At 36.2% G+C, this 23,240-nt stretch overlaps 2 protein-coding genes across 2 annotated transcripts; both read left to right on the top strand.

Moving 5' to 3' along the window:
- Window positions 1-6,714: 6,714 nt before the first annotated feature.
- Window positions 6,715-21,587, top strand: LOC116292207 (uncharacterized). Its single transcript, XM_031699471.1, has 13 exons — window positions 6,715-6,749; window positions 7,052-7,113; window positions 7,757-8,124; window positions 9,414-9,581; window positions 10,208-10,321; window positions 16,163-16,385; window positions 16,728-16,946; window positions 17,767-18,146; window positions 18,561-18,725; window positions 19,262-19,372; window positions 19,516-19,653; window positions 21,017-21,107; window positions 21,424-21,587. Exons 2-13 carry the CDS (start codon window positions 7,059-7,061, stop codon window positions 21,429-21,431), a joined length of 2,040 nt encoding a protein of 679 aa, XP_031555331.1. The 5' UTR covers window positions 6,715-6,749; window positions 7,052-7,058; the 3' UTR covers window positions 21,432-21,587.
- Window positions 10,727-11,473, top strand: LOC148911414 (uncharacterized). The gene has a single exon (XM_089029884.1). The coding sequence runs from the start codon at window positions 10,727-10,729 to the stop codon at window positions 11,471-11,473; it is 747 nt and encodes a 248-aa protein (XP_088886010.1).
- Window positions 21,588-23,240: the final 1,653 nt, after the last annotated feature.

Below are 23,240 nucleotides of genomic sequence, written 5' to 3'. Positions count from 1 at the left end.
AAGCCTGTGCAAATGAGTCTGTGGCCTTCAAAAACAGCGGTATCCATCGAATGCAAAACTAGTGTATTGGAAGAACGAGTGAATTAAATGAATTTGGAGAAATGCTCCTCGTATAAACATTTAATGGTACCGAATTTTCTTAGTTAATGCTACTATATCCCGCAACGAGCTCCACGATTTAAAAATTTAAAAATTTAAATATTGAATATAATTTGCTTCAAATTTTTACTTTCCTGTGGAAAAAAAAGCCTCGTAACCTTTGCAGTACTCGATGAAAATATGCGATCTAGTTGTCAAGAAACAAGATATTACTCCACTGGAAAAAGTGCTGCAACAGTGATTGGTTCGCTAATATCCGAGTTGGAATCTTGAAGAATGCTCAAAGAAGAAACATATATATGGCTTTATAGGAGAAAAGATATATATAAATAACTACTTGCCTCCCAGTAGCAAGTAGTTGATGACGATAGGGTCATGGTGTACATTGTACGGCTGCAGATCTTTGACACAGACTTGATAGTTGACCTCTGATACATACTGGAAAACAGAGAAAAATGACTGTGAAAAGTGACTGGGAACCTAAAGAAATGGATAGATGGAGGGATGGAGGGATGGAGGGATGGAGGGATGGAGGGATGGAGGGATGGAGGGATGGAGGGATGGAGGGATGGAGGGATGGAGGGATGGAGGGATAAGCGGGCGTTTCAGTAAAAGGCTTACCTCAATCCAGTATGTAATAGCGTTATTTTGAGGCCAAATATTTCTTGAACTATACATGTTATTGGTATGGCTTGCTGTAGCAATCAAGGTTGGTGGAGTGTAGAAGGGCTTCAAGAACCAAAACTCCTGCAAATAAAATAAAAAAAACGCGCAAAGATGAAGAGGCTGATAGAACTCATCTGGGGAAGTATATATACACCTACTTGCAAGAACGTTGACATACGAAAATAGAACATTAGTGATTTAGTGGGATAGGAATTACATTAAAAAATAAAAGATCACTGAAGCTGAACTTTTTCTTTTGTCTTTTAATTTATTCCTTTCTCGCTAAATTACTAATGTTCTAATATCGTATGACAACGTTTTTGCAAGTAGGTGTATATAATTAACAGAATTATGACAGATTTAATTGTTTAAGTCGTATATCCATATTCATGTGTCTTCTCGTGTGAAATCGTTATTAACGAAGAAATGATACTCTAGGGAATGACACGTGGTCTGAAATTGGCATTTAATTGGGGGGGGGGGGGGGGGGGGGGGGAGGGCGGCCCTCAAAAACTTTTTTAATTGAACATGGGGTCCTTGAAAGGTCAAAAGGAGGATTGGGAGGATATTTTAAACGATTGAAGGGGGAACCCGATAGAAACATGAATGCTATTAGGTCGGGGTCTGGAAAATGTTTGCATCAACGGACATTTTCTCCTCCACCCCTATCCCTCTCTACCTGGCAGTAGCTGTATTGGAATTGTCTGGGAGGTGGCATAGTGTTGAGAAAAGTTAATCTTCCCTTGACTTTTGCCTGTGTCCATTGTGATGGAAGAGAGTCGATAACCAGCCAATGCTATTGAAAAGAAGCAATAAGTTCAAGATATGATATGTGATTGATTAATCGATGTGATTAAAGAGTGTTGTGTAATAGTTTTAATACACCATTAACCAAGTATCCTCTTCGAGACGATGAAGAAGAAGAAGAAGAAGAAGAAGAAGAAGAAGAAGAAGAAGAAACAAACGAAGTAACGAATGAGCAAATGAACAAACCAACGAACGAACAAATGAATGAATAAATAAATAAATAAAGGACGGACGGACGGACGGCTGGACGGACGGACAGAGGAAAGAAAGAAGGAAGGAAGAAATTGGAAATGAAGAAATGAATGAAAAATAGGAGGAGGATAGGAATGAAGGAGTTAAATCACGCGCGCGAAATCGTAAAAACTTCTATCGCGACAAAATAAGGTTTTGGTGGACGTCAATCGAAGTATTTCCATAATATTGCTGGAAAACACAAAGCTTTCGATGCCACGTGCTTATGGAATGTCATGGAAACGCATTGATTGACGCCCACCAAAACCTTCTTCGTCGCGATGGCAAATTGTAAGATTTCGCGCGTGTGATTGAGGAGCGCTGTAAAGCAGGAATGAATAAATGAATGAATAAAAAGCAAATAATAGATTAATAAAAAAGGGTTTAGCTCTTTTCTATCCTATTTCTTTCGTTTCTCACTCACCACTTTGATAAGTAGATGTATTCCATCAAAGTTTTTCATTTCTCGAACACAAATCTTGAAGTCTTCAGGCGTTACGTCCTCAGCCCAAACGCTGGTTACGTCATGATCGTTACCAGGACTGCCACTATGATGCGCGGATACAAACACCACAGGAATCTCAGTCAAAAGCTGGTGAAAAATGGAAATATGAGTATATAATGATTTGTTTTTCGTAACCAGAAAAAAAGGCTGAAAAGCATATTCTCATCATTCTTTTAAGTATAGACAATTTCGTGGACAATTTGACGCATGTGTTTACACTGTCAGTCCTGTCAGCCCTGTCGTTGTTGTGGTCAGTGTTTTTTTCTTTGCGCGCGCACTAATAAGATTCTTTGAGTTGTATCCATATTCTTGTATTTTCTCGTGCACAACAGTTAAACAGTGAAATAATACTCTAGGGAATGACGTACAAGTGGTTTGAAATGGGGAAAAATTACGTCCCAGAGGTCTATCAGAATCGTAGCTCAGCCACTACATTCCAAATTCCCCCTAGTAAAAAAAATGTCGCACAATTGATGAAATAAAAAATCCGGACCATTATTTTAAAGTGGCCTACGATCTAAAGAAAGTCCTGAAGGTGGGGTTGTAATACCAATTCCCAGTCCCCATTTTGACCAAATTCCATAGACCCAGTCCCCGTGTTTTGCTCAAATCTCAATCCCATTTCCATTTTGTTGAAAGTATTTTTCGTTTGTGAACCCCAATTCCAGTGCCATAAAAATCCCGTTTTCCTGGCCCCAAAAATGACGAACACCTGCTCCAATTTTACCCCTTCAGGACCCTCTCTAAATTGTACTCACCCTCGAGTATGTCATATCAATGCATTTAGTTCCTGTGGTCCAGAGAGGAACAGAAATAACCCCAGCCATTGTCTCACTGGGTATGTCAATAAATGCTAGCCACTGGATTTCTAGAATCTAAAGCAAACGACGTGTAAGCAATCTATTACTGACGTCATTTCCGGTCACGTGTATAATCTTTACCAGCTGCTTGTCAAGTTTTCATAAGAAATGTGCATGTACTGATTGAGCATATGAAAAGCAGCGTTTTACCTTCACTCAAGGTTGGTAATAAGATTCATTGAACTGATTGATACCAAGCGTTTGAATGACCCTGGTTGATAGCACATGACGGGCAGTGTTTGTCTGTCATTGCAGGCTGGTAATGAGATTCATGAGATTCATTCAGCCGATTGATACCAAGCAATAGAATACTCTCTGGTTGAAAGCACATGACGGGCAGTGCTTGACTGTCATTGTAAGCTGGTAATGAGATTCATGAGATTCATTTAGCTGATTGATACAAAGCAATAGAATACTCTCTGGTTGAAAGCACATGACGGGCAGTGTTTGTCTGTCATTGTAGGCTGGTAATGAGATTCATGAGATTCATTTAGCTGATTGATACAAAGCAATAGAATACTCTCTGGTTGAAAGCACACGACGGGCAGTGTTTGACTGTCATTGAAGGCTTGTAATAAGTTAACATTCATTAATTTATCATTAAATATTCATTAAATTCACAAGATTCATTCATTTCATAAGATTAATACCCAGCAATAGAATACTCTCTGGTTGGTAACACATTACGGGCAGTGTTTGCCTTTCACTGTAGTATAGAGGCTTTGCACCATCACGTACCTGCACCCATAATACAGCTCGGGCTGCCTGTGGTTAAATGGCAGAACAATAAAATCCCTTTGCTCTCAGGAATTGAATTCTTTCTCATGTAAAAAGATTGTATTGTTCCTGCCATCTAACATGGCTGCCGTCACGTGATGGTGCAAAGCCTCTGTAGGCCGTTATTCAGATTCTTGTTTATTGAAATTCCTTCAGCTAAATCGCAAGTTTATAATTCGTACTGATTGACAGCACATGGTAGTGACAGCACATGGTAGTGACAGCACATGGTAGTGACAGCACATGGTAGTCAGTGTTTGACTACCCTTTTGCAGTCATAATGATTTAGCCTTTTGTCAGCTGATCGAAAATCATGCAGAAATAAAGATAAGTGACACGTATAAAATACTTACTCTGAATTCATATATTTTCACCGAGGCCATCACGCACACTGTTACATTGTTCCTGTCCACATGCTTGACCCATGCTGTTGCTGCATCAAACATAGGTAAGGTCGTGATTGACCGCGCGGGACTGAGCAGCACCATGACGTCATTGGTGGTGAATGGCGTCGAAAAAGCTTCAGATTTACATGCAGTTGGCTCGTCTCGGTAATTTTTATGCTAATCATACCATGAGACATTTCTATGGCTTCAGCTAAAAAATAATTTAGGTACATTTTTAAGAAATAGAAATCTTTGCTGATAGAAAGAGAAGGAGAAGGAGAAGGAGAAGGAGAAGGAGAAGGAGAAGGAGAAGGAGAAGGAGAAGCAGAAGGAGAAGGAGAAGCAGAAGGAGAAGGAGAAGAAGGAGAAGCAGAAGGGAAGGAGAAGGAGAAGGAGGAGAAAAGAAAAGCTAGTTAGTATAGTTAGTATATCTTACCAGATGTTTGTGACATGTACAACAGGGAGAAAAATGGAACAAAGTGCTTCCAAATCATCGCCAACTCAGCCAACGTTGAAACAGAAACTGAAACCAAAAACGCAATAATTTTTCAAATTCTTGAAAGAACTCATTACTTATTTCTCAACAAGTTGTATTGTACCTTTTTTAGTGCTGTACTAAAAATACTGTACTACTTTTCTTTTAGCAAATCGATTGGAAATAAGATTTATTCTGATCACTAGATGTATTTGAACTCAACTCATTTTAGAGAGATAGATGTGGCAGTGCGCCGTGTGGGATGGGCTCGGATATCAAATAAGAACATGCGTAATAAGTAAATTACGAGCCTTAGATGAAACGACTGAAGAAGAGTGCCATACAAGCCTTTCACAACTTCAAGTCGCGTAAAAAATGAGCCAGCTCAACTAGATGTTCTTATTTGATATCCGAGCCCATCACACACGGCGCACTGCCACATCTATCTAGTACTACTTTTTCGTGGGATTGCCAGCTCACTAGATACACTGTGCTGACGAGGCCCAATACAGGCCGAAACAGCTGTCCACAGTTTCTAGTTGAGCTGGCTCATTTTTTACGCGACTTGAAGTTGTGAAAGGCTTGTATGGCACTCTTCTTCAGTCGTTTCATCTAAGGCTCGTAATTTACTTATTACGCATGTTCTCATTTTAGAGAGTTTAAAACATTAGAAAGGTAACGAAATAGTCCTGAAAAAAAGGAACTCGAAGCTTGCAGTTATATGTTGCTAAAAGCATCGGGAAAATTTTCCTCAGCGTTGCTCAAGACTAGAATTTATAATAACTTTATTTGAAAACAAATAATAATAGAAAAAAGTTGCAAAAAGGGTGCTGCTAGGGAAGAACTGAATCCTCACATACGAAAAATATTCGAACTTTAAACGAATGAAAAATCTAAAACTCGCACCTTATTATTATTTTCTACGCTTTCTTTCTCGTGTAGGAACGTTTGCGTAGCTCAGTCGTAATTATTGAACTTGTGCATTTGATTAATTTGAGATGAAGGTGTTTAATTTTCACGTACTGTGCGGCACACGTGCATTTGTAAGTGTCAATGGCACGAATCTTTAAGATGTCAATAATCATGCTGAGAGATACCGCCTGTCACTACGGATTATTCTTACAAAACACGATAATTTGCTATTATAAACTTGAACCCTATTACGTCTCGCACCTTTACACTGGGGAGGAGGGGGGAGGGGACAGGTGAATTGGAACGGTCGGACAAACACCTCCCCCCTCCCCCCATCGGCTTCACTTTATTTGATGCTTGTTTTTTTCCAAAGTCGTGCTTTTTTTTTCAAAATCATTTATTATCTCCGTCGTTGTATCAAATGCACAATACCTTTGTAAAACTAAACGGTTTGCGGTTTGAATTCTGTACCCAAATCTTTTGAACTTTATGTCGGGTTTTGATCTTTGTGATACGAACCACGTTTCGTTCTGACAAGTGTAGCTCTAATCATGCTTTTCACACCCTAAATAGCTTGTAGGTATCTGTAATTCCAGTGAATATTTTTTAAGATCCCTAGCAGAGGATCAAAACGTTTTCTCAGTTTTTCATGTAGAAAAAGAATGTTTTTGTTGTAATAAAGAATTGTGTACTGAAAACAATCTATACAATCTAGTCAAATTTAGGAATATTTTTCTTCCAAAAATGACAGAAATCCTAGACCATTTCGTAATATTTTTCATACATTTGTCAAATCATTGTTCTTTGGATTTAAAAGGAATGTTATTCAACATGATTATAATATCACACCAATATTATTACAATAAAAACATTCTTATTAATGCATAAAACGGGATCATTTGTTCGTTGTTGACTTGTAAATAACCCCGTGCGATAAGCAGTACCGAATGGTATAAAAACACAAAGCAGAGAGCATTCGTTCACTTCTCGCTTGAAGCAGCTATCAAGATTTGCTCTCAGGATTTCTCGAGGTAAGGCATTCGTAAAGTTGTTTCTTAGAGCTTCTTTTTACTCTAACTTCTCCTAGGAAGATTGAGCTATTAGTTTTCGTAAACTCTTGAGTTCCGTTTGGTTTTAAACTCTTGAAAGTTTAGAGAAATATTTAAACTTTTACGTTCTTGGCAGAGTTTATTTGTCAATGGTAGGAAAGCTTAAAAAAAATTCTAACTCTTGTTAGTCTTTGAGTTTAAACTTTTTCTGCAGAATCCATTCAGTTTAAAACCAAAAAGATTTAAAACTTTATAAGTAAGCTTTTTTTAAACTCTTATTTCAGATTCAACATGGACAAGTTTTCGGTACTCCTATTTTTCGCTACCTTCGCTCTTTTCGCACCAGGTTTGTATACCAAAAAAATAATAAATTGATCCTTCCTAGACTTGATATTCAAAGCGGAAATATTCATAAGATAATTGAAGAAAAGTTGATATATAAAAAAATGGATTCGGAACTCTAGATTCCAATATTTATGCAATAAGAATAATTTAAGAAAATCAAAATTAGATTTAAAACTAAAGCAAAAGCAGTTATTTCCAATTTTTTCTTGAAGTTGTCTCGCAAAAGTAATGAAAAATGTTCCATATTTTAGTAGACTTTTTCACGTGTGGATTATATTTTAACTTCTGCAGATAAAACAGAAGATATTTTTTGTAAGGTGTAGAAGTGAAATATGCTGGAACGTTTTTGTAAAATTCCTCAACAGAAGAAAGGGCAAATACAATTTCTTCACACGGTTGCTACAGACATAATTAATTTAGTTTTTTTCTTAATTTTACCATGAAACAACCTCTGTACTGACCTAACTCGTGTTATTTTTAACATTTTTTGCAAGGTAAAAAAAGAAAAAAAGAAAAAAAAAAAAAAAAAACCAAAACGAAAAAAAGGAAAACTTATTGCATGTAAAAGCGATGTTAGTAACAAAATAGCTACATTTTTGTTAATGGACAGCTTTAGATAATAGTTAACTTTTATTCATTTTTAGCGGAGGGCGTAATACAGTTTGGAAAAGGAACATTCACTATCCTAGCTCAAAACGACTTTTCTTGCAAGCCATTTGGTTTTGCAAACTCTTATACTAGCGCCCAACTACCTGAGATCCATGTTCAAACAGCCATCTTAGCCGATGATAATGAATATACATACGAGGCGACTGTAAGCTGGGTCGAGAAGATTACCGAGAATGGATTTATGGCATGTGTAGAGACGGCCGGACCTGTCCCAGTCTCTCGTGTGATCAAACTCCAATGGATGACATACGCGGGCTCACCAGGAACTGGACTTGCTGGAAAATCTGACGTGCCTCTCTTTACTTCTGGTACCGAATGCGTGGATGTTGACTTTACTGGAAAGGTATATTGATAAGCGTTTCAGAAAAATCTGTTTTTTTATGTTTTAAAAACTATTTTTAAGAACTGTATGCTTTTCTTAAACAATTGGAGAGTGCATGTTATATATCCGTGAAACACTTTGTAAGAAATCGCACAAATTAGTAAGTTCAGTAGACCTCAGTAGACCGTAGACCTACAAAACTTTGCACTAATCTGTACAATTTTGTTAGTTAACTTTTTTACTGATATATGGTATGCACTCTAAGATTTCTATTAAGTCTAAGTTCAGTAGACCTCAGTAGACCGTAGACCTACAAAACTTTGCACTAATCTGTACAATTTTGTTAGTTAACTTTTTCACTGATATATGGTATGCACTCTAAGATTTCTATTAAGTCTAAGTTCAGTAAACCTCAGTAGACCGTAGACCTACAAAACTTCGCACTAATTTGTACAATTTTGTTGGTTAATTTTTTCAAGGAAATATGGTACGCACTCTAGCGTTTTGGAAATTGCACACATTTACTAATTCTCATGATAGATACGGCACGGTTTATTGTACTGTTACCAGATTTAAAATCTCCATTACCTTGCAACGGAAAGAAATTGTTTGAAATGAGCATACCTATGTGTTTTGTGCCAAGAGCATGATCCATTCAAATTGCAAGTTTTTGTCGGGATAAAGAACATGCATATAATTAACATAGAAGCTGATACCGGAATGGTACATGGGAATTATGTTAATAGATCAAACGCACGTAGGGATACAACTGGCGATTGTAGAATGTTTATAAATTGCTTTACTGGCAGAAAGTAAGGAGGCTTTCAAATGAATTCCTCTATTTCATAATGACGTCTTGGTTTGTTTAAGTTCACTAAAATGATAGAAATGTAGGCTAAATTTAAGCTTGATTCTCTTCGTTCGAGATATTTAGCGTAATATTTGATTGTTCTTGCCTTCACCAGCTCGTAAACCAAATTTCATTGTGATCTAAGATGTGTTGTTGTCATTTCATCCCCCTCCAGCGACCATGATTAAAACAATAATTTGTTTTGATGTGACGTCATTATGAAATAGCGCAATTCATCGAGGACAGTTATGTCATTTACATTACCCAGGACACCTTTCGGTCTCAGATTCTTTGTTTTGGACCCCACAAGGGTTTTGCATAAATAATGTAACATGCACCCCAAGAATCAGCAAGATACCAAGATACACGTTACTTTAAACTTATTTGCTGTAACAGGAGAGAAATATTCTAAGCTTTACTGCGTGCTCGAGTATAACTAACTTTACAATTTGTTTCTTAGTCTTTCCCCTCTGCACCATACGTGTACGTGACCGCCATCCACAAGACGAGCTTCGAGAACAGCCATGATGCAATGAGTGTATGGGCTGAAGGCGCCACCCAGTATTCATTCAAAGCTTGTCTTCGAGAGTTGAAGAATTTTGATGGCGTTCACGAGTCGATTGCAGTGGTAAGTACGCCTCCAAAAGATATCTTTTCTACCTAGGCGAAATGTTTTATTTCAGACCACGCGTTATTCTCTAGAGTATCATTTCTTTGTTTAACGGTTGCACATGAGAAGACACATGAATATGGATGCAACTTAAACAAAGACGGCTTATTCTCAAGTGAAGGGTATATATTTTGAAATGGTAAAACCTTGTACCCTATCGCTGAACACGAGCGAAGAAAATATAGAAGACGATCGATAAAGTCAAACTAGAAAGTGATGCAAATGAATTCAAAATATAGTTTTTCTCATTTCAATAGCGCAGCGCAACCGTGACGTCATAAAAACGAAGACAAAGGCGAAATTCGGACAAACAAACTTACAAGTTTACTTTCAGCAGATAATTTTCACAGCCGATCGCAGTTGATCTTAGTTTACATGGGTTATTGTAACTTTAAGTAAAAATAATAAAATCGGTTCGTATAATCCTCGTAGCGGTTAAACAGAATGCAATGTTTGTCCGAATCTTTAAGCTATTTTTAGAATCAGTGCGCTGCTCTATTTGATTCAGCAAGTGAAATTCGACGTTTGAATTCTGGGCTTTAAAAAATTATTCTATATTGATTTTTTTGTATGTTCTTTTTCAGGACTGGCTAGCCTTGGAAGGGATTCCAAACGGATGGTCTATACCCATTGGAAAATCAGTAACCATGCCTAATTCAGCTGCATTGACCAGCGCTACCCACTATAGTTTCTGTCAGGTAATTTAATTTTTTAAACTATTGGTGGATTGCAAGCATTCCCAAGAGAGTCAAAAGACAAAAGCATGGCGGCCATTGTGGTGCCGTTCACAATGGGTGCTAATGAGAAATCTTTTGTTAAATGGCACCAACATGGCCGCGATGACGTAACGTGCAATCGAAGAATAGGACGATTAGAATAAAGTCTAGGACTGGGACCGAGGTGATGGAGGCGTAAGGAAGGCGAAAGAGCTCTCTCCCGCGAAATTTAAAAATTAGAGAGTAAATGGAAAGTTTTTCTTCAGAAAGTAAAAGTAAAAGAAGAAATCGTTCATCGACAAGTTCAGCTTCAAGTTCAACTTAACAAGATCCCCGGATCAAAAAAAGATAAAAAGCCATCTCAAAGAGGAAGAAGACACGCTCGAAATGTCAAAAGAGCTGAGCGAGAAGCTCGATTCAATCTTACACAAACTCTCTAAACTGGACGCTATTGAAAATACAGTTAACTCATTTCAACTATCACTCGATAATTTCAAAGAAAAGACTGACATTCTAGAGAAAAAGCAAGAAGACGTTTGTCAGGATATGAAGGAATTAAAAGGATCACTAGATTGTCAAGATCAAGCTGTACAAAACCTCCAGCAAGAAATAAAGAAGTCAGCAGCTAAAATTAAGTCACTTGAAGTTAAATGTGAAGAGGTTAGTACAAAGAATCTCTACCTAGAAGCGTATTCGAGGAGGGAAAACATCAAATTCCTTAACATAGAAGAAGACGAGGACGAAGACCACAACACAGAGTTCATTCTAAGAAAATTTCTAGACGAAAAGCTAAGCTTCTACGACTTTGACACCGTAGAAATACAAAGGGTCCACCGTAACCCGGCCAGGAGAGACAGGAGAAGTAAACCAGATAAACCAAGACCAATACTAGCCAGATTCCTAAGAGCAAAAGATGCAGAGAGCATTATGTCTCGTGGAAGGGAGCTTAAAGGAACCAAGTACCAAATGTACGTGGATTTGCCACAAGAAATCCTTATAAGAAGGCGCGCTCAGATGGCAACACTAAAAAAAGCTAGAGAGAACTCAATTCCAGCGTACTTCAGCAAAGCGGAGCCAGACAAATTATACATTAGGGGTCAGTTGTGGCCCGTAGGTAAAATCCTAGAAATTTAACTGATAATTTATTTATTTTGTTCTTCTTACTCTTTGAGCTTTACTTAATGCCTTTAATCAAGGCCAATAATCATAGTTGATCGAGACATTTCTGTCTCACATTTATCGATACACTGAAGTTATAATTTAGATATTAGTCATATAACTTATTCTCTTACTGAAATATTTGAAACCTTAGAAAGAATCGGGAAGAGCTTTAAAGCTTAAGACTGTCCCAAAATTCATAGTCTTGTGTTCAGACACATGCTCTTAATTTATTGTGTAAGTGTATTCTTGTTTTGCTTTTGTTTGTGTCAAAAAAAAATTTTTTTTTCTGATTCCCCTGCCAAATGATCATGAAATATTAAGGGTATATGTTAAGGAAAATGGATAAATGTACTAATTTCAATTTACTATCTTTAAATGTGAGAGGTCTTAGAGAATATGTAAAGAACCGAAAGATTCTCAATTGGGTAGTTAATCATGGAGGAGAAAACGGAGTTACTTTCTTACAGGAAACACATAGTACAGAAGAAATTACTGATGAATGGTCAAAAAGAACAAGAGGTAAATTAATTATGTCTCAAGGGACATCTAAAAGTAAAGGTGCAGCGATGTTATTTGGAAGCAAATTAGAATATAACATCAAACAACAGATAATAGATGCTAATGGGAGGTATGTTATTGCGTGGAGTGAAATACAAGGTAAACATTTTCTTTTGATCAATACGTATTTCCCAAACTTAGAGAATGATCAAGTAAAGCTAATGAACGAAATCGTAGAGATAATTAGCAAAATAGACTATCCCATAGATACCTACATGATATGGGGTGGCGACTTCAACTTTATTTTCGATCCAAATCTTGAGGCAAGTGGTGGAAATCCGACTCTTAAGATACGTTCAATTGAATCAATGGAAACTTTAAGTTTGAATTATGATTTATGCGACATATGGAGAATTCGGAACCAAGACTCAAAACGATATACCTGGCGCGGAAAAGGCCAAGGAATTCGAAGCCAACAAAATAAATTCATACATCGTAGGTTAGATTATTTCTTTGTTTCTAATGAATTACAACCATACGTCGAGAAAACCGATATTGTCCCGGCTCCTTCTACGGATCACTCCGCAATTAGTCTGAAGTTAAACATATACAAAAATGAGAAGGCAGGTCCATCATTTTGGAAGTTTAACAATTCTTTCGTACACAATGATATATACTGCGCGGAAATAAAAGAAATAATTAAGAAAATTAAATCAAATCTGGATAAGGAAGAAATAAAATGTCCTCAATTAAAATGGTAGCTTATCAAATATGAAATAAGAAAATTTTCTATTAATTTTTCAAAACAAATTGCAAAGAAGCGTCGTGAAACTCACAAACAGTTGGAATCGGAAATTATAAAAATAGAGGAAAAATTAGGATGGGAGAACGACGATATGGTGCTCAATGAACACGATGAATTGTTAAGAAGGTTAGAGGAGGAAAATGAGTATATTACAGAAGGCATCATTATAAGATCTAAGGCAACCTGGTGCGAACAAGGTGAAAAAAGTACTAGATATTTTTTAAATTTAGAGAAGAGAAATAAAGCTAAAACACACATTAGAAAAATAATAAATGAAGACGGAACAGAAACAGTTAACCCTACGGACATACTTAAGAAAATAAAAAGTTTTTATCAATCGACCTATAAGAGCAGATCGGACAAAACGATTAACGAATGTACGGATTTTCTATAGCAATATGTGACTCCACTGGTCAATGACCAGGATAAAGAACAATGCGGACAATTAATGACAGAAAGGGAATGTCTAGAAGCACTTCAACAAATGGGCTCGTCTAAAACCCCTGGCAATGACGGCTTGACAAAAGAATTATATTTAGCTTTGTGGCCTGAAATAAAGGAAGATTTCGTGAGTTCTCTTAATGAAGCTTACATTAACGGCTCACTATCGACAACACAAAAACAAATTATAATAACTTTACTTGAAAAACCTGGAAAAGACAATAGAAAACTGGACTCTTGGCGTCCTATAAGTCTTATTAATGTTGATGTCAAAGTGTGTAGTAGAGTGTTAAGCAATAGAATGGCAAAAGTTTTGCCTTATTTAGTCAGTCCGGAACAAGCGGCGTTTATAAAAGGTAGAAACATCGAGGAAATACTGCGAACAATAAAAGATATGATGGAACACTTAAAACATAAAAATGAAAATTCACTGCTGTTTGCGGCAGATTTCGAAAAGGCATTTGATTCTATAGAAAGAAATTTTCTTTTCGCAGTGTTACAGAAATTCGGTTTTCATGAAAGCTTTATTAAATGGGTTAAAATTTTACTTCAAGATAATCAAGTATGTGTGGTTGATAACGGAAAAGTTACAGACTATTTTGAAATATACAGAGGCACAAAACAGGGAGACTCTATATCACCTTATCTTTTTATTCTAACAATTGAAATAATGGCCATAATGATAAGATGCAATCAGGAAATAGAGGGTGTCAGGATAAAAGAACTGGAAAAAAAGATGTTACTGTTCGCGGACGACACTACATTTTTTCTTAAAGATATTACATCATTCCAAAAAGCACTAAGAGAACTGGAAAGATTCACGCTCTTTTCTTCGCTAAAAATTAATGTCGCAAAATCTGAAGTCGGATGGCTAAATAGTTGAAATCATTGTCCACCGAGAGAAATCCACCTTAAGGAATTTAAATGGATCAATTTTTGCCAGGATGGTATAAAAATACTAGGGATTTTCTTTTCATATAATGATAAATACAGTTATGAGAATAATTTTAAAAGAATTCTAACGAACTTCCAGACAACCCTGTCACTCTGGAAGACACGCAATTTAACACTATTTGGAAAAATCCAAATTGTGAGAGCACTTGCCCTACCTTAACTTATGTATGTATGTTCTGTACTTCACGTTCCCGAGGAGTTTACAAAAATTGTCGAAAGCACGATACAAGATTTCATTTGGAATGGCAAAAAGCCAAAAATAAAACATAGCACACTTATTGGAGATTATGGAGAGGGAGGTTTGAAGCTAACAGATTTTCAATCATGTTTAAATGCCAATAGAGTAAAATGGATAATAAAACTATTTCAATTTAAGGAAGAAATGACAACAGTTAGTTTTATTCCATCGTTATATACGAAATCTATTGGTGGTTTTAGACATATTCAAAACAACTTCGACAAAAAAAAGATCCCTAAAACTATTCCACAATTTTATAAAAGTGCTCTTATTGCATGGTCGATGATCTCGGATGAGAATTGTACATCTCCAAATGCAGTATATAATCAACATCTATGGAACAACAAATATATTCAAATAGGAGGAAATTCCGTTTTCTATAGAGATTTTTCAGAGCTGAATATCAATGAAATATACGATTTATGCGATTATAATGGTTTTTTCAATTGGGAACATGCAAAATCAAGAGGACTAGCAGACAAACATTTTTTGAAGTGGGCCGGGATAATTCACGCAATTCCCGACGAATGGAAAACTCTCGTAAAAGGAAAAAAATGTGGAAAAAAGAAGTTACAAAGGACTCTTAATATAGCAAATAACAATATTGACGTATTTAAGCTACATACTAAAGTATTGTATAATTGGTTTATAGAGAAAAAAGTTTAAGAAACCAACTTCACAAAAATACATATCTCGAATAATAAGTCCAGAAAAAAGTTTGGATTGGACTATGATTTATAACAGAATTTATAAAACATCTCTAGACACTTATTCAAGATATTTTCAGTACAAATTATTGAATAACGTACTATTTCTCAATCGTGATCTTTATCGTTTCAAAATTTTAGAATATTCCTCTTGTTCTTTCTGCTCTATTTATCCTGAAACTGTATATCATTTGTTTGTTGATTGTGTAGAATCAAAAAACTTCTATTTCGAAATAAGGGACCATTTTGAAAAATTTGGTGTAAATCTGGCAAAAAATAACTACCAGCATATTATTTTGGGCTCAGATAATCCTATCTTGAATTATATTATATTAAATTTTAAAATAGTTATATATAAATCTAGAGAAAAAATGAAAAGACCTTCGCTAAAATGTTTTCTAAATGCTCTTAAACAAAATAGAAATATTGAATATCGAATGGCGATAAGCAAACATATCGTTGCAAAGCATAAGTAAATGGAAACTCATCAATCCAGCTTTGGAGTAGACCACTTGGCAGGGTGCAATCTCATAAACATATTTATATATAGTGTAGTTATTTTGTTATTGTAACTAAAAAAAAAAAAAAATGTCTTTGTAAATAATACGTATATATTTTGTATTGAAAACACATGCTTGTAATTAATAATTTACACACTATTTAATTGAAAAAAAAAAAAAAAAAAAAAAAAAAGAATAAAGTCTAGGGTCGGTTGGACAGCGTTTTCCACGGATGACGCAAGTCTGCGTAGTTACATGCTGCAACAATGACGTATGGTTTTTCGACTGATATTCTTCTTGTTTTCCATTTAATCGAAGCCTTTGTATGCAATGTTTGTCCGCATTTCGATCCCACAAGGCTTTGAGATATATCTAGCTATTTTTAGTAACAGTCAAAAATATTATTGATTAATTTCACCAGATGTCATTTCCTATCTCGCCAGAATGTTCATGAAGTTAAACTTTAATTTTCCACTAAAGTTCTAGTTCAGTCTAATTTACTGAATTGTGTTTTTACAGGATATAACGTTTGATGATGGTTTCTACGCCACGCCTGTTATGATCACAACCGCTCTTCACAACACAGACAGTAATAACCCAAAAGCTATCCTACCAGACAACAATGCTATAACTGAATGGATCGAAGGTGTAACTGTCAGTGGCTTCACCGTCTGCATGAAGGACATCCAACCTTTCGATGGCCATCATGATGCTGTTAACATCGAGTACCTAGCCATTGGAGGCAAGTATTTCTCCAGTTACGAGTTCTCCGTCGCTCAGGGTTGAGCTCGATTTTGTGTGTACAATATTCACGTGTTATAAAGATCCAAGGTGTTTGTAATGAAGTTGTGCATTTACTTTGACGTTGGTATTTGTGAATATTCTGATGCTGAAGTATACGACACACTCCACTTTCGCTACCACTTCATTTGTTTTTGTGTCTTCTGTCATCACGTTATGGTGCAAAGCCTCTACAGACCATTCTACTAAAACAATACTAAGGGTGTTCTTAATTAATAAAGCTTTATGCATACGGGTATTCGCACTTTTTTGTAGTGACCAAGATGACTTTTTCTCTTTGCAGATCTTGATCCATGTATCGGTGTAAGTTGTGATTTCTATGCTAAATGCAAAGCCTTTGGACCTAAAGATGCCCGATGTATCTGCCCAGAAAATTGCGACGACTTTGAAGACCAGAAATGTGGTGACGATGGTGTGACCTACCAAAATCAGTGCAAGCTAGAGCAAGCTATGTGCAACCAGCGAAAAATTATTACTGTAGTGCACGAAGGACCCTGCTTTCGTAAGTATCCTATAAAATAACTTAAAATTAGAGATTTTTATCGTGTTGGAGTGATTGAGCAGGCTAAAATTTGAGGAACTTTTGCTAACAAATTTCTCAAGGCGTAGTACGCTACAACCATTTCATTTTTAAAGTCAAGCGCTTTTATCGGATAGCGTGTTATACGAAACACTTTGGGGTGAAAAATCAGTTGCACTTGCCTCTCACCTCTGTGGGGTCCCAGGTTTAATTCCTGGACTCAACATTACATACATAAGTGAATCAAGGGTGGCGTAGTGGTAGTGCACTCACCTCTCACCTCTGGGATCTCGGGTGAGATTCCTGGACTCAACATCACATACATAAGTGAATCAAGGGTGGTGTAGTGGTAGTGCACTCACCTCTCACCTCTGGGATCTCGGGTGAGATTCCTGGACTCAACATCACATACATTAGTGAACCAAGGGTGGTGCAGTGGTAATGCACTCGCTTCCCACCTCTAGGATATCAGGTTAGATTCCTGTACTCAGCATCACATGTTGGTCTATCTTTCCTTGGGTTCTCTGGTTTTTCCTTCCTTTGGTCGGATAAAATATCTTTATACCCATTTAATGAATTCATTTGACGTCAAATTTATTATTTCCAGTATCGTTACAAAAAATGGAAAGAATAAATTCGACAACAAACGCGGAAAATAAGACTTTGCGGGATTCATAGAATTGGCCAATAGGAATACTCAACCAGATTATGTGGAAACCATTTTCGATTAATATTGAAACTTTACTCATTCTCAAATATAGTTTCCCACCTTCGTTATGAAATATTAACCTTTTTCTTTTAGCTTTCATTCTACATCGTGGACGCGTCCGCCTCACACTGGATACTACTGATGTCCAGTGTAGGACCATCGCCTACACCACACAGAACTTCCTTCCAAACTATAAAGTCCACGTACAGGCGAGTGTCAACTACTTCAGCTCCGGTGCTAACGCAAGCTTTATTCATGATGCTGCTGTTGTCTGGACCGAGGAAATAAATATCAGTAACTTTACTGTGTGCGCGCTTAAGGCTGGCAGAAATGACCGGGATACACCCGACAATGGAGACACTTTTGTTGACTTTATTGCATACCAAGGGTCTCCTGCTGGCGCTGTTGCTGGTGAGGAAACGCTGAACAACTGGTGGGATGGAACGACCTGCACAGCTGTTAGCCTTCCTTCAGTAAGTAGAGACTTTACCTTATTCATTTGCGTGTAATATTTTCCCATTGGAATTAATTAGATTGAAAATAATTAATGAAACGACCAAGCTAAAATTGTCTTCTATCAATTTTTTATGACGCATTTTTATCCACCAAAAAAATTGAGTTACCACTCTTTTCACTGCTACGCGCTGATCCAGACAACTGTCATGTCGTAACAGTGAAAAAAAGAAACAGAAACAGTGCAATACACTGCCGCCAATCAATGAATATAAAGGTACCGACCAATTTATTTGATTGACGGAAGTGTATTGCCCAATTTCTCTGTCACGACTGTAGTCTCGATCAGCGGGAACCAGCAATCAACAGTGGTAAGAATGTGTCTTGTAACATGAGTTTCCATGAATACTATGCCAAAATGTTTATTTTTCTAGAACAAGTTTACTTCGAATCCTTACGTTGTGGTGTCGGCGCTACATGGAGTCCTAGACCGGAAGCACGACGCAGCTACCGCATGGGTTGAAGACATCACGACCTCGTCGTTCAAGATTTGTCTTCGTGAACTGCAAAACTTTGGACTCCATAAGGACATAAAAGTGGTATGTAGAGATCGTTGGTACTTATGATTAGTGTTAGGTGGGGAATCAAGGTTGATCTTGTAGTACCCAGGACTCCATTCTGGGACCTTGGGTTTGATCCCATGACTTGGTATCACATGTGAGTATAGTTGGTTAGGTCTCCCCCTGGCCTCCCCATTGAGTGAGGAGGGGTTTTCCAGGTTCTCTTTCCTAGCTCGAAACCCAACAAACTAATGTCCATTTCGATCTGCGAGGAAGCCGTGCCCTGACTTAGATCAGACCATGAGTTTTTCAGGGTTTGACCTGTGAGTTAGCCATGTCCTGACTTAGATCAGCCCAGAGGTTGTTTCAGGGTTTGACCTGTGAGTTAGCCATGTCCTGACTTATATCAGCCCTGAGGTGTATATTTTCATAGTTACAAAGTATATATATATTCATTTTTCGTGACCGCAAACTACGAAATGCTTTTATTATTTGACTCTGTAAATTACATGTGCTCAAATCAAAAGTTAAATATTTTCTAATAAAATTTGGGATCTCTATTGTTTTTCATTTAGGACTGGTTTGCATACGACACTCTTCCATCCACTCTGTCATCAGAAAGACACAAGTTGTCCTTCAAAAACGATTATCTTCCTCTTGCTAGCGATAATCATGCCTTCTGTAAGGTAAAAACATATTGCGATGCAGTATAACCTTTGTAAAGCGGACACTCATTAAGCGACCAACCTCTCTTTCGCGACCTGTACTTATTGGGCATTTGTCAATTTTGAAATTGGTCCACTGACATTCATTTCTTTGTGTTGAATAGATGATGACTTTCGACAAGCAGTTTGCTAACGGTCCTCCTACAGTCATCGTTACTCCTACAGTCATCGTTACTCCTGGTCACAACACAGGCGTTGGAGCAATGATGCCAGACTACAACAGCATCGCTGCCTGGGTCGAGGTAAGCTGGGGATGAATCTGAGAGGGAGGTACTTCGTGTGTTTGCATTTGGTTTTGAGAGGGGAAAGACGGTGGTAGTATAATATATCAAGTATGAAGCTATTGCAAAATGGAAGATTCAAGGAAGAATGTGAACAACGATCAAAAATAAAATAAAATGAGCAATGAAAACGAGAAAGAAAGGGAGAAAAAGAAAAATGTAACACGGTATACGCTGCCTAAAGTATAGAGCGTTTTCACTTGACATCATAGCGACCATCTTGGTGTAACAAAATAATAACTTTTCTATCCTTCGGGCATTGAACTGTATTCTCAAGCAAAAACCGTGCAGAAAGTTTCTATTGTTTGGTACACCAATATGGCTTCCTTGTTACGTGAGTGAAAACGCCCTTGGCGCTAGCTGCTATTTACAAACATTGGCATTGTGATTTTCCAACCATTGCTCGCAATGGCTTTTGTCAAGTTGCTTTGTTTCATAAGCGATCAACATAGATGACATAGTAATGGCAATAGCTCAGTTATGTTAAATAAAATAACTATAAAGAATAACAAAACTCCCAGTTCCTCAAGAGCTTCAAAATCTTTCCAACGACATCAAGAGAGCCGCACGTAAAATCTCGTTTAGAATTATTTTTCATGTTTTGCAGACAGCAATATTGGTTAATAGGATGTATCATTTGAAATCAATATTTTACGAGATCAGCTTGGCTTGATTTCCTATAGTTTTCAAAGAAATTCAATCAGGAAAAAAAAACTGCCTCGCTATACAACGAATGCTTTTGGGAAGCTGTCGCCTCAGGCGCCATTACTTTCAAATATTCCTTAAGATTAAATGCGGCAAAAAAAAAAAAAGTTCATAAAAAATTAGTTTTGGCAAATAGTCTTGTTTGGAAAACAAAAATAACGTCATAGGTTTTGAAGCGTAGAATTGGTACTCAAAACAATGATTTGATTATAAATTCTAATGTGTTTTGTTGAAATGTTTTTGAGCAATTGTCATATCTTTTCGCCTTTCTTGTGATACAACTTTGCCGTAAGCAAAAGTCGTAAAGTCTATATACCTGGAGAATTATACAGTTAGCATCGATTATTCCATACTTAGAGAAATATGTAGCTCTTTCGTACTAGCATAAAATAAGATATAAAATCTCATGTTTTATTGGCGCAAGTCTTTGTTGCACGGCTGCGTTCAGCTTGATTTCCGCGCGGTGTCTAAACGCCAGGGGGTTTGTCTTTCTATTTTAGATACAAAACTATCTTAGAAAAATACAAGATATTTCGTTGTAATAATAGCGAAAGATTTATCTTTTTAAATAAATCAAATGCGACTTTAGTAACTAGAATTGATTTCTTTTATTTCACAGCATATCGGAACTTCTTCTGCCCGTGTGTGTGTGAAGGAACTGCACAGCCCTAACGGCTATGACCCTGTAGAGCTCTCATCTCTCATAATTGGTAAGGCTTGTTTCATTTATTCTTAGCTTAAAAGAAAGGTTTCAAACTTGTGCTGAATTAAGAAGTCTCTCTCGTTTTAAAATTAGAGAAAAAAATATACCGTACAATACAAAAGTAGAAATTCCCACGACTAATTTGCCCATCGTCAAATGTCACCGTTAATGTACCAAAACATGGCGCCAATTCACTCTATATTGAGTTGTCTTCTGCGATCAATAGACGTTAAATGAGAGTCGCTAGACGTTCAGCAATCAACAGCTTGGACTAGCGGATATCAATTTAAAACTCATCCAAATTCTTTTATTCTCTCTGGCAGGTACTTAGATTAAATACTCAAGTGGTAGAAGGATCTGAGCTTCAAGATGGACAAGACGGATTTAGAATTATAATATAAAGTATTTAACACAGATAATAATATGGAAAAGTTTATATTGTAGAACTATAATAAGATTGATTATAAAATAAAATATTTTACAAGCATTAGATTTGTCAAGTGTCTTTCTTCCCTTGTTTTAGATTTTCAATGCTTTGTGTTCGTAATATTTGATTGACAGCTCGTTGGAAGAGCTAAACATCGAACTCCTGAAGTGGGAAAGTCGCGAAACCCTAAAAGGTCCTAAAAGCAGCACGTGACAAATCAGTAATGATTTAAATTTAACTAAAATTTCAGCAATTTAATCACAAGATCGATATATATATATATATATATATGTATATATAATAAATTTTTCAGCTCAAATTGAAGGAAGAAAAAAAAACAACAAACAATTAATAGTTACATTAGTTTAGCTTTTCTGTGAAGCAAAATGTGATTTTATCAAGCATTTTTTTAATTACTAATACTTCTTGTACACGGCTGAAAATATTTCGTAACGAATATACTTCCTAGTTTATAACTCTTCTAATTTAAAGATCAATTTTAGAATTCGCATTAAACCTTCATTTTTTGGCTTTTTCAAAAGTTTCGTAGCTTCATTTAAAAAACAGATTTGCACAAGTACTATTCATTCGTTGTTCTCTTAAGCCTAAAATAAAAATATATTTGTCCTTTTCTCTCGGGCTTGACAATTTCAGTTTTACATCCAGTTTTTCTGTGAATAATTAAGTTATCGAAGAAATAAGAATTGAACCTCTTTTTAAAATTTTTTAAATCTTGGTCTAGTTTATAAATATTTTTCAGTTTTAAATTCAATATTCCTCTTTGCAGAAATGATATTTCATTTCTCTTCCAAAGTAAAATTATTTTTTACTTCTATAGAACATAGTTGCATTGAAATGGTTGCCGAAAAGTCTAAATTAAAGTCAAAATCTGGAAAAGAAGCTGGAAAATGTCCATAGCTTTAGGTAACAAAGTAAAGCTCTAATTACATTAACTTTAAAAATGAAAGAGCATAGAAAAGGTCAAGTAACAAGAAACTATAAATCATAAAAAGGCGGGAAACTTTTGTGGCCACACTGAAATGGTTTCTGTGCAAATGAAAATTCAGGTAAAAAAAAAAGCATCAAAAAATTTTTAACTTTTTTTTAGGCTACAGAAAATGGCAATAAAGTAAAAGAGAAATGTAATTTTGTAGGTTTGAAGTTTAACAAACAAGAGACCAATGATTAAGGGATAAATCGCCAGTTTTGGAAAGGCATTTCCGTGACTAATAATGCGATTTTCGCTGTTTGTTTTACAAAATTTAATAACCAAATCCGGCTATTAAGAAACGAGTGAGTTGTATTTGATAGAGCAGTTCAGTCTTTTTTTAGAGTCAAATGGATTTTACAGGCTCAATATGTTTGTAAATTTAATAAGTGGTTGATCAAGAGAGCTTGTCAACTGCTCGTAAAGAAGCACTTGTTAATACTAATGAAAAAAAATTCTCGTACTTCAACTCAAATGAAGTTGTTGATGATCTCAAAAAAATCATTGGAAAATATACTAATTTTGAAAGGAAGCTGTTGAATTTGTCCTTCTAAATTCTATTTTTAAAATGATTTCAGTTTTCGAGATTTTGACACGACGTCTTACCAGGTGAATAGAAAATTATCGTACCCTTTTGTTTTTCTCTTAAAATCACCCCGAAATCCTCGTATCTAGATCTTTTATAGCGCTTTATTACTCCATCAAAAGATAGAAATGACAAGGAA

Source organism: Actinia tenebrosa, unplaced genomic scaffold (assembly GCF_029948245.1).
Source record: "Actinia tenebrosa isolate PJP-AT-01 unplaced genomic scaffold, QUT_ActTen_1.0 PGA_scaffold14__42_contigs__length_11649687, whole genome shotgun sequence".
NCBI lineage: Eukaryota > Metazoa > Cnidaria > Anthozoa > Actiniaria > Actiniidae > Actinia > Actinia tenebrosa.
Note: the sequence above shows the minus strand (reverse complement) of the source record. Positions and strands in the feature narration are given on the sequence as shown.